Source organism: Monodelphis domestica, chromosome 4, assembly GCF_027887165.1.
Source record: "Monodelphis domestica isolate mMonDom1 chromosome 4, mMonDom1.pri, whole genome shotgun sequence".
NCBI lineage: Eukaryota > Metazoa > Chordata > Mammalia > Didelphimorphia > Didelphidae > Monodelphis > Monodelphis domestica.
In genome coordinates, this window is record NC_077230.1 from 294,961,266 (window position 1) to 294,977,547 (window position 16,282).

The window sequence follows — 16,282 nt, forward strand, 5'->3', positions numbered from 1 at the left end:
GGGCCCATAACAACCTTCTCTCCATTTTCCAACATCTGCACTGCTTTTGGATTTCTTTGAAATTCTCTATAATCTCCTTCCCTCACCTTTCCATTTTCCTTTTGTGTATTTTCTTTCCCTATTATTGGTAAGCTCCTTGGGGTCAGAGCCCATTTTTTAAATTTGTATGAGCCCAGTTCTCATAGTATCTGGTATTATAAGCACTTAATAAATTTTCATTGACTGGCTGAAAGAGGGCAAAAATAAATAAATATTGAGAAAAAGCCATTAGATTCAGCCTTTAAAAAATCACTGATAACTTTAAATAGGGAAATTTCAGATGAATGAAGAGGTCAGAAACCAGACTATATAAAGACTTAAGAAGAGAGTAAGAGGAAAGAAAGTGGAGACATCAATTGTAGTCTTTACAAGTCCTTGAGCTACAAATGGGAGAATAAAAGATGATAGCTAGCTAGGATGGTCAGATAAACTGAAGGTTTTTTGAGGGAGAAGACAAAGGCACATTTAGAGGTAGTAGGGAAGAATTCTGTAGATTGTTAGATACTGAAGATTAGTGTGAGTGAGGATAATAGAAGAGTAAATGTGCTGGAGAAGACAGGATGGAATGGGAATAGTTGTGCATGTTGAGAGATTTAACTTTATAAGGAAAAGGGCCACTTCATGAGACATGAGTGAAGAAAAAAAGAGTGGCATAAAGCATCTGGGTGATGCAAAATGAGGAGAGGAGGGAGTTCTCAGAGAATGGCCTTAATTTTCTCAGCAAAACATGAAGCAAGGTTTTCAGATGAGAGGATAGAGAGAAACCCTAGGAAGTTGAAGGAGGGATGAAAAGGTTTGGAAAAGTCTCTGAAAAGTGGGAGAGTGAATCCATTATGGAGTTATAAAAGGATTGCTTTGTTGCAGTGAGTGCCTGGTTGAGATTATGTAATATATATCTGTTGTGGAACTAGTCAGAATGGTTTTGTGATTTTTCTCCAGCTTCAGTCAGCAGCTCATGTGAACAGTAGCTTTCTAGTTCAGAGGTATTATACCTCTGAGTTTTGCCTGACTCATCACTTCCCTCATCCCACATATCCAATTCATTGCCAAATTGTGTGTGATTTCTTTGGCCATGCATCATTTATTTATGTTGTCCTTCTCTCTCTTCACACAAGCCCTCATCATCTCTCCCTGAACTACACTGATTTCTGTTTGCTATAGACTTAGATAAATGGGTTTATTATCTATTTGTTTCTGGTAGGAAGAGAGTGTCAAGTTTTGGGAAATATCACTTAGGTCATTCCTTCTCTGTTAAGAAATCAGGAGCGAATATAAATACATATATTTATACATATGCACATATATTCATATATATACCATACTTTCCCTCCTTATATTTAAAAGAAAAGTAAAACACCATGAGCAAAATTGGTGAAAGTTCAGAAAATGACAATAAGGAGATTCATTAAATAAATGACAGTAGACAACAATTGTGTAAGATTCTAAATTTATTCTTAGGAAAAGAGTAATTAGCAGTTATGACCATTGCTAAGAATTAGCTTCCTAGTTTTCCTTTTTCATACATATTCATGCCAATTACAAACAATAATAGTGTGCACCCAAAAAGCTGGAAACAAAGAAGGTACCTATAGTTCAAGTAATGGCTCTGAAAAAATTATGGCATATAAACATAATGGAACACTATTGTGTTATGAGACAATGAAATATTAGGAATTCAGAAAAGCTTGGGAATATGTATATGAATGGAGGGAGAACCAGGAGAACAACATGTACATTGAATGCAATAATATAAACAACAACAACAAAAAACAGTGAAAGACCAACTTTGAATAATTATAATAAGCAATCTTGCCCTGATAACAGATTTCTGAGATCCACATTTCCCTTCTAAGTAGAAATGGGGGAGGCAGAAATGCAGAATGTTGCATGTACTCTCACATGTGGTTATTGCATTTATTTTGTTTGATTGCTTTTTAAATATAAGGGAAGTTCAGCAAGTAGAGAAAAGTTGGGAACACTGATGTCTACATCAAAAGACATTGATAAAACAATTTTTTTAAAATGTAGATTGTAAGATAAAATCAGTGAGTGTTAACCCCAAAGTAAATAACATCATATAAAAATGATTGAGTTAACCCCAAAGTAAATAATATCATATAAAAATGATTGAGTGTGGACTTTTCTAGTTGACTAATCTCTAAATAGAAGGAAACCTGTGAATGTTGTATCATCATCTGCATCAGCAAACAAGCCATTAAACTTGTCTCCTCCAGTCACTTGCATCCACACCTCATCTCCAAGCTTCAACTCAAGGATTATGCCCCCAGATGCCTGGTCCTCATTACCATGATAGCCATCTTTAGTGTGTAGCACTTTGACCCCATTTTTAACTAAAGATACATTAATGTTTCTGGAGAAAACAGTGATGTGGTAAGTGAAGTAATATATTCCATCAAAATGGCAAGTGAATTTTCCATTAGTTGAATTATAATGATTCTGTTTGTTATAAAAGATTTTATCAAACTTAATGGGCAAATTTGAAGAGGGGAATTTGGTAAACACAGTAAGACCCACAGTAAAAGCACTTTTTGGTGAGATGGGGGGATCACCAGTTTTCCCCTTTTCTCCCCGGTCCCCTTTCCAGCCCCTTATTCCTTGGACTCCTGGCTCACCTATTGGCCCCATGGGACCAATATCTCCTTTAGGGCCTGGCATTCCAATCGGACCAACAGGGCCAAGCAAGCCAATATCTCCAGGAGGTCCAACTTCACCCTTTATTCCTTTTGGCCCAGTTGGACCCACGTCACCCTTAGTTCCCTTTCGTCCTTGAAGCCCAATCTCTCCTTTATGACCTTTGTCTCCCATGGGACCAATAAATCCTTTTGGTCCATATTTTCCAGGCCATCCTCTCTGCCCTTGTTCACCTTTGTTCCCTTTTGCTTCAACTTTTCCATCTGCTCCTAAATAGAGAAAGAAAAAACAAAGTAGGATTATTTGAGAAACATTAGTTTTTTAAAGAGTCTTTATTTTTCTACTTTGAAGTAGCTATGGCACAGGAAGAGCACAGAATTTGGGACTAGACATGCATTCATTTCCATCTCTGACACTTAGTAGCTATAATACTATTCAATGAGCCATATAATCTTTTATAACATCAATTTCCTCATCTGTAAAATGGGAGTAGTAGTCACCTCACCAACTAGGAAGAAAGTGTTTTATAAATCTTAAAGTAACATATAAACTCTTTAGGCCTAGAGCTGAACAGAAAGAATTGCCTTTGACAGAAGATTGGATTGTCTTTGGAAAACTGAGATCATATCCTCTAAAGAGAAAAGGAGATTTCCTGAGCTGTGTTGTCTCTTAGAGAAAGAACACTTTAGAAAATGGCTTCTTCATCTAGAAAAGAAAGTTAGTGTCAAGAAGTGGGACGAGAACTGGACTTTGCTACTTTCACTATTACAATCAATAATTTAAGCAGTGCAAGACCAATTAAAAAAAAAAGTCTGTTGGCCTCCTTGAAGGGGGAGTCTAAAATACAAGGAGCATAATAAGGCTTGAGGGAGGATTGTGTAGTACTCTGCTGGAAAGCTAGAGATTCAGAGGAATGTAAAAAGGTTGCTATAATGGTAACCCCAAGTTCAGCTCCCTTATCAGGAGCTTTTATAGACTATTATGAATATCTTAAATCTTTTCTATTCTATTTAAGGATGCCTGAGAATCAATTGAGTGCCTTAAATATGCTTTAGTTTTCTTCATGGACACATGTGAATGCTTTTCACCTTATATATTTTCTGAGGGGTAAAATAATAGTTATCCTACTACATATACATGTAATACCTTGAGTGTTTGTACAAAATTAAGGGACCTTTTAACTTACATTTAGTTAAACCTAAACATGGGCAATATCTAAGCTATTCTGGAGATTCCTCAGGGGAGAATCGAGGAAAAAAGAGAGGGAAAGAAATTCCATTTTGAGAGGCCTTTATTTTCAGATTGAGCCAATTTGAATTCAGAATTTAAGGGTTTAGGGTGAGAGGCTGGGAGAATTACTATATAAAGATGAAAAATGATACAATTCCTATCATTAAGGAGCTAATAAACCAATATATTGATATATTATAGACAAATAAGTATGATAAAAAGAGTATTGTGAGGGACAAAAGAGATCCAGACAAAATATTTTAGGAAAACTTGATGAAGGAGGTAGGATCGAGCTGGTTCTTGATGGAAGAGATAAATTTAAGTGCAATCTCTCTTGTTGTTCAGTCATTTACAATTCTTCATGACCCTATTTGGGGTTTTCTTGGCAAAGTTTTGGAGTATTTTACAATTTCCTTGTCTGACATTTTATATATGAGGAAAATGAGGCAAACATAACTAAGAGACTTGCTCAGGGTCATGTAGCTAGTAAGCATCTGAAACCAGATTTGAACTGAGGAAGAGTCTTTTTGACTCCAAGACCAGCTCTCTATCCACTGTGCCTCCTACCTGCAGAATTTCTACCTGATGCAATATAGATTTAAGGAAATATGTTAGCCATACCAATTAGCATGAAAGCAATTAACCAAAACTACACAGAAAATGTTTTTAATTCCTGTTTATCCTCTTTTTCCAGATGGGCAAAGTAAATTAGTGACATGACTGTGATTAAATCACAACTTTTTCCTTCTCCACACATTGGACTTTTAAATTGCATTGATTTTAAAGAAGATATATTCCTTTAAGCAGAAAAGAGAAGCCATCTGGCACACATATTAAATTAGACTGTTCCAAAGTGCTTTGAATTCCCCAAGTGCTGTCACAATGTAGTTGTATATAATAGTAGGCACCTAAAAGTCAATCAATAGCTTATAACTATTTATAAGAGCCTACTATGTTCCAGGCATTGTGCTAAATGCATAATATTGATTGATTGAGAGTCTATATTCGCAAAAACAATTTTCTGACCTCGTTCTCCTTTTTCTCCAGTTAGGCCATCTCTCCCTGGGTTCCCAGGAAGTCCTATTTCACCTATATGAGGGAGAAAAGGCACATAACTTTAGGAATGAGTTAGTCTCTTGAATAGAATTTAACATTAGAACTAATCACTGACCTTTTCTTAAAGATGTCACTATAGATCCATATTTTGTATAAATGGATCCAGTTATCCCTCAATCTAGTCATGTTCTAATATTTATTTCAGAAATCTAAATGTAGAAATATGGAAAGTAATCAGGGCTATTAAAAAAAAAAACAACTCTTACCTTCTTAGGATCAATAGTAAGTATTGGTCCCAAGGCAGAAGAACAGTAAGGGCTAGGAATTTGGGGTTAAGTGACTTGCCCAGGGTCACACAGTTAGGAAGTGTCTGAGGTAAGATTTGAACCTAGGACCTACCATCTCTATTCTATCCATTGAGTGATCCAGATGCTTCTAGTTAAGGCTATTTGTGCTATGTACAAATAAAACAACTATGAAGGTCATGAGAGAATTTTCCCAAAAGCCATCAACGTAGAATCCATGGAATAGCAAAAAAAAGAGTAGCAAATGTGTGTGGTCTTCATACAGTATACAGTGGTTAGACTACTGGCACCATGGGAAATAAGCTTTTCTTGGGAACCATGGCAGTATTACGGTCACCTTATATGTAAGTAGTCAGATTACTGAAAACAAAGTATTTCCCTCATTTCCCTTCCATTTCCACCAGCCCTGCATATTAGTGAAGGGGGACATCTATTTGCCTGTTTTTGGACTTTAGATACATCATGGATTTGAAGGCACTATAAATGGAAGAAAGAATTCTAGAAGAATCTTTAAGTATGAGGAAATGACTTCACCATTGTGATAGAAATAAACATTTCTAATAGATCAGGGAAATATTGGTCCTGGCTATTTCATTTTGGGTTAACCATAATACTTTAATGAAGAGGAAATACACACAAACTGGAAGGACAGCTAGGTGACTCAGTAGATAAAGACCCAGGTCTAGAGATGGGACATCCTGGCCTCAGACACTCCCTAGCTGTGTGACCCTGGGCAAGTCACTTTACTCTCATTGCCTATCCCTTACCACTCTTCTGCCTTGGAACCAATAAGCAGTATTGATTCTAAGACAGAAGGTAAGGGTTAAAAAAAAAAAAGAATAAACTGGAATAACAAGACCAAACTGAAGGCAACAGTATAACAAGCCACAGATACAGAACAACTTAGAAGTATTAACCACTAGCAACTGTGAGAGGTAGAGTCACAGTTACACAGTTACATTGAAACAGTGGAATGATGGTGGGAAAGTGGCTTCTGTGGCAAAGAACTAGAGCAGTGCCAGCTAAGTATCAGTGGTTATACATAGCACCTTAGTGTAAAGAATCAAACCTGGTGCTTGCCTTCAATGGAGCCCTAACTGGGGCACTACTCAAAGTCACAAATATTGTGCATGTCCTAGGGGGAGGGTTTGTCCTCCTTCTGAGGTGGGGCACCCGAGTCAGAATTGTACAAGTTCCTTTAGGAAAAAAGAGACTCAACAGAAAGAAAAGAGGGAGATTACCTTACTGGGGCCTGAAGAGGGAATCCTTTCGGTATTACTATGCTAAATAAAAATTAGTCTAAATTTAATGTCTTATGATCCTGAGTGCAAGGAGTTAGTGGCCACTAGTTAGTGGCCAATCTTTACAGAAGTGCCATTTACTGATAGTTTCCGGTGTCACCTACATGGGGAAAGATGAGCCAGATTAATGATATAGGTGATTATTAGGTCCACTTTGGGGGAGAACATCTGATATTTACAATCCCAGGTTTCATGGGTGCTTTGTATGAAGGTTCTCAAAGGGCACCCAGGACCTTCATTTCAGAATCAAGTTGCTTACAATGGATTATAATAATTACATTTTTATGGCCCATGTCAGCAAGAGGGGCCACATGTTTGTTTTTTTTTTTCATAAAAAGCAAACAGACAAAAGCAATGGAGCTATCACATGACTACCCATTCTGGAAAGTGAATATTGCATTCTCCATTCCCTCATTTTTAAAAGCAGAGAGAAGATAAGGGGTCTAAGTAGTATTGAACCAAAAGTGAAACACAGGCAAGGTAAGAACTAATTAGATTGACCCATCCCTCCCATTGTGGTAGGCTTCATAGGAGGCCTGCAGTCTTGTGTTCCTGGGAAGTAGAGCTATCAGAGCTAATAGGATACCTGGGTCCCCTTTGTCACCCTTTGCTCCATCTCGACCATCCCTTCCAGGTAAGCCATTATGCCCAGGACTACCAGGGATACCAGGATGCCCTTGCCCACAGCTGCCCTGTGAGACTAGGTCTTCTGTGCTGACTCCAGCCACCAGTAGGACCCACCAGATTCTCATAGCTTCAGGTGTAATCTAAAAGAGCCAAACACAATAACATAGAGAGAAAAACCTATACTCCATGATCAAAATTCTAGCCTTTAGTCTTCTTACTCAACAGATGGTTTTTAAATGGCCCATAGAGCTCATGTCTGATTTTGTGACCTCCCAGGGACAGCTAGGTGGCTCAGTAGATTGGAAGCCAGGTCTAGAGAAGGAAGGTCCTGGGATTTGTCCTCAGATCTTCCTAGCTGTATGACCCTGGGCACGTAGCCCCCATTGCCTATCCCTTACTTCTCCTCTGTCTTGGAACTAAAATGAAAGGTAAGGGTTAAAAGAAAAAAGGGGGGAGGGAGGCTCTGTGAAGATTGGATTTAGCTATTTCCTGATTGTAACAATGAAGATACTTAGTTTAACAAAATCAGGAATGTCTTGGGGACTCTAAATTATTTCACCCTACTTAGACCATACTTTAGGGGAAGATAAAGTTGTAATATCCTGATTGAACAATGAAGGTACTTAACTCTTACCTTATAGTGAAGCTAGAACTTTAAGTTAAGTCTATTTTAAGATCTTAATACAAAAAGGTGTTAACTATTGTAAAAATTGAGATTTTGAACCCTAGACTTCAATCCCCAGAAGTCCTTGGTATTTCCCAGAATTCCCTATAATCTCACCTGAGTCCCCACATAGGTGAAATCACAATTGGTATTTAACTGGCAGTAAAGCCTCCCACATCTTTTTCTCTTCCATTGCAATGATATAGCAAGTATAAGAAGTAAGCTAAGCATGGGGATTTAAATGGGTTAATCAGACATGGGCAGATGGGTTTTTATTTTGTATTTTCTTTATTTCCTTGATTTCTAATGATCCTTAATAACCTCATAAACAATATATTTTTATTATTAGAAATATAATTTAATTTTTACACTATAAATGTTAAATTAATCACAAAAAGTTAAGCAACTCACAAAAGGTGAACTTAACAAAGAAGTGTTAAGTAACTCTAAAGATATGATTTAATCAAAGAAGATGAAAACTCTAAAAGAGTGGACATTTAGAGGAGGGGACATAAGGGTGAAAGGTATATTGGCTCATTTCCTCTCTCCGGGACCTTTTACAGCAGAGAGTTGGCTGATAGGAGCACGCTGGGCCTTTCGGCATCTTAGCATGGCTACAAGCTATTGTCTAATTCGGCGGTGAGTTCTGGCTGAGTTTTCCTCCTTTACTTTCCAACTTTATCCTCTTAGAAGCCTCTAATCTTCTTCAGAGACCTAGAGGCGGAGATTTTAAAACTCCCCCTGGCACAGGCCAGACAGGAGAAATACTATATTCTCTTCCCTCCTTCTCCTTAAATTCCTTCCTTCTATATTAATTAAATTAGCATAAATTTCCAGACTTACTTGGGTATTTTATTTGGGATTTTCTGCAGTGACCAATTAAATCTAGATTTTAAGCCACAGCCCTAAAATTATCTTGACAGCTAGCTCCCTTTTGAACTGAGATGAGTTTGTCCTCAGTGGAAAGAATGTGTCTTCATGGTTGGCTTGCCATGACAACAGAGGAAGCTCCCCAATCCAGAAAACAAAACCCCTCTCCTTCAGTTGCCATTAATACTAACATAGAACTTCTTCAGTTATTTTGTGTCATGGACCCCTTTGACAATCCAATGAAACCTATGGACCCTCTTTCATAATGATACTTTGAACTACATAAAAATAAAATACATAGGATTTAAAAAGAAACTATTTCAATATAATTTGTTTATCACAATGGTTAAAAAAATAAGTTCCCAGACTCCTGGTTACAAACCCTTATATTAAAGTAATTGCTTTGTTTCTCTAGAAGTCTCCCATTTTAATGACAATAGATAGCATTTATATAGTGTTTAAAAGTTTACAAGGTGATCATTACATACATAATCTCATTTACCCCTTATATAACAACACTATCCATGCCATCTTCAAAGGTTTTATCACCTAGTGAACAGTTTACTGGTGATAAAGTTCTGCATAGCTACTTAGCTATAAGGGTGCTAAGGTAAGAGACATAGTCTGGTGGTGGGATGTCACTCAAAAGTCTTAGTATGGTAGGACTCATCAGAGCTGGCACTGCATTGTCATAGCATTCTAAAGTTCAAGGAAACCACCAAATAGATGAGCCCTCAGAGTGGGACTTTGGTAGAGAAGAATAATATTTCCTAATATAGGGGGTAGGGATCCATGATGTAACAATAGGGATTGCTATCCCTATTTTACACAAAGAAAACAGACTTAGAGAAGTTAAATGACTTTGCCAAGGACACAGATCTAGTGATTTTTAGAGGTAGAGTCTAAACCAAGGATTCAGACTCTCCTGACTCCAAGCGCAGAGTTCTTTCCATCACAATTATGCTGCTTTACCTGGAGGGGTAGCACATAGCCACTATCAACTGTTAGCACTTCAACACACTAGTTTAAAAGATTGTTTTTCAGCCTACTAGGAACAGGGTTATGTATATGTGTGAGATAAGAGTAAGAGCCAGAACCAGATACAGAAAGAGATAGAGATAGAGCTGGAGAGCCAGCAAGAGCAAGAGAAACACACACTCACACAGAGACCCAGAGATATATACAGAAATAGGCAGAGGTACACACACATCAGAAACATACACAGAAACAAAGGTATAGAATCTGGGAGAAAAAAAGAGAATGAGGAGCAAAAGAGAAAAGGAATTCAATTCAACCCAAAAAGCATTTATTATGAAACTACTTTGTAATCAGGTACTATACTAACCAGTACAAAGACAAAAAGAAAACTATTCCTGCCTACAAGAAACTTACACATTCAAGATGTATCGGTATAACATATATGCAGAGAAATAAATATAAAATACTATGGTGATGGATTGATTGAAATGACTTGGGAAACAAAGGTTTGAGCTTCTGAGCATCTCAATTTATTAATCAATATATGCCATTGGCATAACCAATCAGGACCAGACCTCCTCAGCTTGGCATTAGATCCCAGGTATAGAGGAGGTAGATTCTTATTCATTAAAAGAGAACAACAAACAGGATATAAACCAGGATACAGTATTTGTAATCTGCTTTCTAGTTGGAGAAAAGATTAGGGGCTTTCCTAGTTGTAAGGGGAAGAGTGACTAGGGATAATTTCCTGAAATCAGAAAAAGAGCTGTCCCCTGACCAAGTGTCTATATTAAAAGGAACAAGGAAATAGTAATGGGGCCAGTTTTCAGATAAGTTGTATGCTTGAGATGTCTAATTGTAAGGAAACTCATTGCATCATTTGATTGAGTTTCTGATCAGCATAACTTAGATCCGTAGTTAAGGGTTTCAAAGAATAGGCAGAAGTGGTCCAGCTTCCCAGACACATATGACTAGGTTCAAATAATGCAATAAAGTTTTCTCACAATTCTCATAATTGAAGTTTTCTCACAAAGCAAAAATTGGATTAGATCCATAACTGAATAGAAAGGGAATTGAGCTAGATCTAGAATGGAGGCATAAAATGGAGTCAGAGTAGTTCACTAAATTTCTACAATTCCCACAAAACATACAAAGTAAATTGGGGCTATGGACAGTGACAGTGGAGAGGGGAAAGGGGAAGGCCACTTGCAGGAGCTGAGTGAAAAATGTTGAGAATCAGAAGGGAGGAAAGAGAACATTCCAGGCTTAAGGAGAAGATGTAGAGTACCAAGAAGACACAGAAGCAGAGGATGAAGTGATTTGTATAAAGAACGAGAAGGCCATTTGGGCTAGAACAGATATAGAAGAATAATCAATCTAGAAAGACATGTGGTAGTCAGATTGAGAAAGGCTCTAGATGCTAAATAAAGTTTATATTTTATCACAAACTCAAGAGAGAACTGCTCAAACTTCTTGAGCAAGGGAATGATATGTCAGAATTGTGCTTTAGTAATATCAAGTTGTTATCTGTGTAAAGGATGGATGGAGAGCGGAGATATTGGAGGCAAGGACATAAATTACTAGGTTATTATAATGGTCTAGGTGAGATCATATTGGAGGCCACATGACTGGGGAGGATATTGGTATGGGAGATGTGGTAGAAGTATCATAGCAACTGTTCAAAAGTGGAAGTTGAAGGATACCTTATAACTGAAGATGATTCCAAGGTTTCAAACCTAGTTCATTGGAAAGTATGGTGGTGCCCCTGATAGAAATGGGAAAATCAGGAAGAAGGGGAGATGTTTAGAGAAAAAGATGGAACTTTGATTTAGTCATATTGAGTTAGGATATTCTAGAGGTCATTTTTGATGGAGATGATATAAGAGAAAACTATCTATATCTACATGTGTACCTGTGTGTGTGTGAGAGTGTGTGTGTGTGTGTGTGTGTGTGTGTGTGTGTAGGTGATAGAGTGGGGCTTGATGACTTTGAAAATCTCTTCCTACTCTAAATATGATTTTATCATTTTTTTTTTCTGAATCAATGGCTTGGAAAGGGATTCAAGCTCCACCTTGTGGAAACAGCTAATCATCACAGGCACCAATCAAATGCAAATAGTCCCATGATCTTGACTCAAGGTTATATTTTTCCTTTTTTTTTTTAAAGGAAATACAGATGTTTCCCATTGAAACCACATACTCATTTGCCAGTCAGGAAATTGGGCTAGTTTCTTAGAGCCAAATTTCATGTATGATTCATATCAGACTCTGTTTCTTAACTCAAAGTGACAGCACCCTCTAAAAAATCATCTGTCTATCAACCTTGGTGAATCTTAACTTTTTCCTTCTAAAAATTTTTTTAAATAGGAGACATTTTAAAATTTATATTAATAGTAAGGATTCCCCAAATCAGAGTCATCTTATTCCTCAGCCAAAAAAAATCTACTAACAGCCAACATAATGACTAACACAAATATAATCTATGCACCTACACAGTTCCTTTTGTGTTTTACTACTGTTGCTTACCTCCAGTGACCCATATATCCTTGTGAATTAAGCTTCCTCCTAATATCTCTCACATCTAACTAAAGAAGTTGAGGTACAAGTGGTAAGAAGACTTGGTCAAAGAACATATATTTGATAAAGTGTTATGTTCTCACACAAGATCATCTTGGAAAGTATATATACGTTCTGTAAATTGAGGATGCTAAATCTTTTTTCACTGTCCTCCACAAGAGCCTTAGGGGACATTAGGGCCAATACAACCTTTTGTCTTCTCTATGAACCCTAGCACTTTCTTCATTGAGGCTTCTAATTGTATCTCTCCCACTCTGGGGTACTTACTGGAAGAAGACAAGACTGGTTTCATAGTCCAATCCTGGAAAATGCCTCTGCTAGCACAAAGAAATCAGAAGTGTTAACAGAGATTGATGAGGAAGGCTGATTGACAAATGGTCATTTACATTAACAAGTGTCTATTGAGTGCACATTATTGGAGGGCATATTTAGGAGAGCACAGTTACTGACCCCTAGATGCTTACCCATATGACAGAAAAGCAGAATAAGCATAAGTTTCTAAAAATAAATCCAGTACTTTCAAGAGAATATGGAGGTGATTGTTGAGTAGGTGGTACCAGGAATGCAGAGATTTAAAGAAGTTTCCTAAAAAACATAAACCTTTTTCTGTGACGGTCTCCTACTCATGACAATCTGGGATGGAGACACCAGAAATGGTAGACTGGGCCAGGAAATGTTGCTGATCTCATCTCTCCCAAATTGAGAATTATTTAATCTTGTTATGTTGTCTCTGGCATTGACTCATCTGATCCTTTACTAAACTTCTGAGCAACTCTCTCCTTCATGTTAGGTCTTGGGATTAGGGTTTTCAAATGTCCCCCTTTTCTGGGGACAGACCTCATTGATCACATTCCTAGTTCACTGAAGGGAGTTGCTTCCTTTCTTTAGGACTATAGCTCTTCCAATAGCTGCAAATATTAGAAATGAATAAACAATAAGAAGTTGCTCATCAAGTCAACAAGTATTTTTAAGCATTCACTATATCCCAGGACCTGAGCTAAGTGTTAGAACTACAAAGAAAGGCAAATTCCTGCTCTTAAAGAGTTACAAGTCTAACGAGGAGAAAACATTCAAATAACTATGTACACGTAAGCTACACATAGGATATATTAGAGATAATCAGAGGGAAGACACTAGCATTAAAGAGGATTGAGAAAAACTTCTTTGAGAAGGTAGGGTTATTCTAGTGAGGCAATATGGTATAGTAAACAGAAAGCCAGCCTCTAAACCAGGAGACTTGGGTTCAAGACCCACCTCTGATAGATACTTACTGACTGTGTGACCCTGCACAAATCACTTAATATCTCTGTCCTGGGAAACTCTGAGACTATTAACTGCAGAAAATATTCTCACCTACTTTAGCAGAATATCAATGAAACACAGGCCCTGGCCCTATAATAAATTATATTCCCATTTCTTACACATTATTTTACATATTTGTAGCCAGGGTTTTAATGTAGCTTGGAAATGAATATGCATCCATGAATGTCAACATGCACATTTTACTGTGTAGCTTAATATAAACATATTGATTTAATGGGTTTGCTACAGAATGTTTTAGCTTCATTTTATCCCTTTTTTCCACTTACCTGGAGCAGAGTTCTGACTAAAGACTAACAAGCCTTCCTACCTCTAGGTTCCTGACTTCTCTCCTTCCCCAGATATGGTTCCAGGACACTTTCAGCTACAACTTTCATCCCTTCCACAGCCTTGTAGAAAGAAGCCAAATACTCTGCAAATCCTCATGGTCTTTGGGGCCCAGACACAAGTGACAAAATTAAAATTGACTTGAAAAGAAACCCTCCCCTCTCCCTACACTTACCTGAAACCCAGTGTCCCAGGCTATATGTATGTCCTCAGGTGTCTGTACTGAGGAATCTGTAATCAAGCCAACTACAAGCAAGGCTTCCCGTCATCTAAATTCCCTCGTGAAAATACTACCAGGAAGGGGAGGGAACAGAATAAGTACAGGATATCTTGTAAAAGCATCAAAAATCAGGGACAGAGCTCAAATCAGGTAAGATTTCAAGTTTGGAGTATCTTTTTTTTTTTCCTGCTTAAAGCTCTAGTACTTAGATGAGAAAAACTCAAATGAAATGAAGAGGAAGGCACTGAGAGAGTTCAAAAATACCTTTTGAAGCTTTCTGTTCCAGGCTGACTCCTACTCTTTTTTTTTTCCCATCTCTAAAAACTTTTAGTTACCTTAGCCTGCTTACTGTTCTTCACACACAACTCATGTCCCCATGTCTTTGCACTAGGTGTCCCCTCTACCTTCTCACCTATTCCTCTTAAATTCTGTGGCCTCCTTCAAGACCCAGTTCAAGTATCACTTTTTAAAAAACTTCTACCTTCTGTCCTAGTAACAAGTCTAAGACAGAAGGGCAAGGGCTAGGCAAATGGAATTAAGTGACTTGCCCAACATCACACAGCTAGGAAGTGTCTGAAGCTAGATTTGAACCCACTTTCTCCTGGGTACTCCATTTGCTATGCCACCTAGCTGTCCTCAAATATCACTTTCTGCAAAAGGCCTTTCCTGGCCCTCCCCAATTGCTAATGCCTTTTGCTTTCAGATCACCTTCCTTCTACTCTGTATTATCCTGTATGTATCTAATTAGTTATACGTTTGTCATTTCTTGCATCAGAGTGTGAACTCTTTTGGAAAGAGCTGGTTTTGCCTCTTTGTATCCCCAGCACTTAGCACAGCAGCTGGAATATGGTAATAAATACTTGCTGACCAATTTGATATCCATATCCTGTGCTGGTATTTTCATTGCCTATAGAGCTGGGACTTCACTGAAATGAGAGATCAAAATCCTTGATATATCTGAGTAAGAACCCATACACATGATATTAGTGACACAGCTAGAATTTGAACTCATCTCCTTGCTGCAGAGTTAGCAAAATTTTCTTTCTTTTTTAAAAACAAAACCGTCAATCTCTTTGTGGGCCAATAACAGCAAGAAACTAAAGGGGTAATTTTAAATTGGGCCTGAGGTAAGTTGACTTGGATTAATCTTTTGTTACTAAGACCCTAAACTGGTTATTGAGGCTGAAGAAGAAGTATATATTTGTACACCTGCCAAAAATGAATTTATGTATGTACATATATGAATATATATTTTTCCTGCTGAATTTTTAATGAGTTTATTTCTTTTCTCCATTAAAACTCTATTCCAAAGCCAATTGTGCATAAGTGACTGTGGGTTCTTGCTATGCAAGCTAAGGCAAATCCTAGAAGGCATGTGACCTGCCCAAGGGCCAACCTAAGTGTGAAATGCACATCACCAGAGGGAAGACCACTGTGAACGTTTTTTTTTTTTTTTGCTACAACAAATTGGGAAGATTATTTTCTAAGGCACAAAAGGATGGCCATCCGCATTAGTGGAGATAATATCTCTATAAAATCATTATTATGGTTGTAATGTCTCTTGCATATGCCCCCTCCTCTCCTTTGACACTGCTAACACTAGTGCAGGCCCTCATCACCTCACACTTAGACTATTGCAGTAGTCTGCTGGTGGCTCTGCCTGCCTCAAGTCCCTCCCCACTCCAAACTAGCCTCCATTCAGCCATTAAAGTGATTTTCCTAAAGCACAAATCTACCATATCACTCAACAAACTCCCATGGTTCCCTATCATCTACAGAATCAAATATAAACAGCTGCTTGGCATTCAAAGACCTTCCTAAGACCTAGCCTGCTACTTTCTAGTCTTCTTCTACCTTACTCCTCCCAATGGAATCTTTGATCCAGTGACACAAACAAGACATTCCCATCTCTTAGCTCTAGCCATTGTCCCCATGCCTGAAATGCTCTCTTTCCTCATCCCTGCCTACTGGCTTCTTTGAATTCTTAACTAAAATCCCACCTATTACAGGAAACCTTTCTCAACTTTTCTTAATTCTAGTACCTTCCATTTTAAAATTATATTATTTATCCCATATATAACTTGCTTCGTATATATATGTGTTTATGTGTTATCACC

General features: G+C 37.7%; 1 protein-coding gene across 2 annotated transcripts; it reads right to left on the reverse strand.

The window, feature by feature from the left end:
* Positions 1 to 1,469: 1,469 nt before the first annotated feature.
* On the reverse strand, positions 1,470 to 14,618 carry LOC100024495 (complement C1q and tumor necrosis factor-related protein 9A). Of its 2 annotated transcripts, XM_007495222.3 has the most exons (5): positions 14,121 to 14,618; positions 12,566 to 12,615; positions 7,170 to 7,350; positions 4,948 to 5,010; positions 1,470 to 2,960 (listed from the first exon to the last, which is right to left on the reverse strand). In XM_007495222.3, exons 3-5 carry the CDS (start codon positions 7,333 to 7,335, stop codon positions 2,191 to 2,193), a joined length of 999 nt encoding a protein of 332 aa, XP_007495284.1. In that variant the 5' UTR covers positions 7,336 to 7,350; positions 12,566 to 12,615; positions 14,121 to 14,618; the 3' UTR covers positions 1,470 to 2,190. The 2 variants fall into 2 exon arrangements, with proteins under 2 accessions (XP_007495284.1, XP_007495286.1); XM_007495224.2 differs by lacking the exon at positions 12,566 to 12,615 and having other exon boundaries at positions 14,121 to 14,616.
* Between the last annotated feature and the right edge of the window lie 1,664 nt (positions 14,619 to 16,282).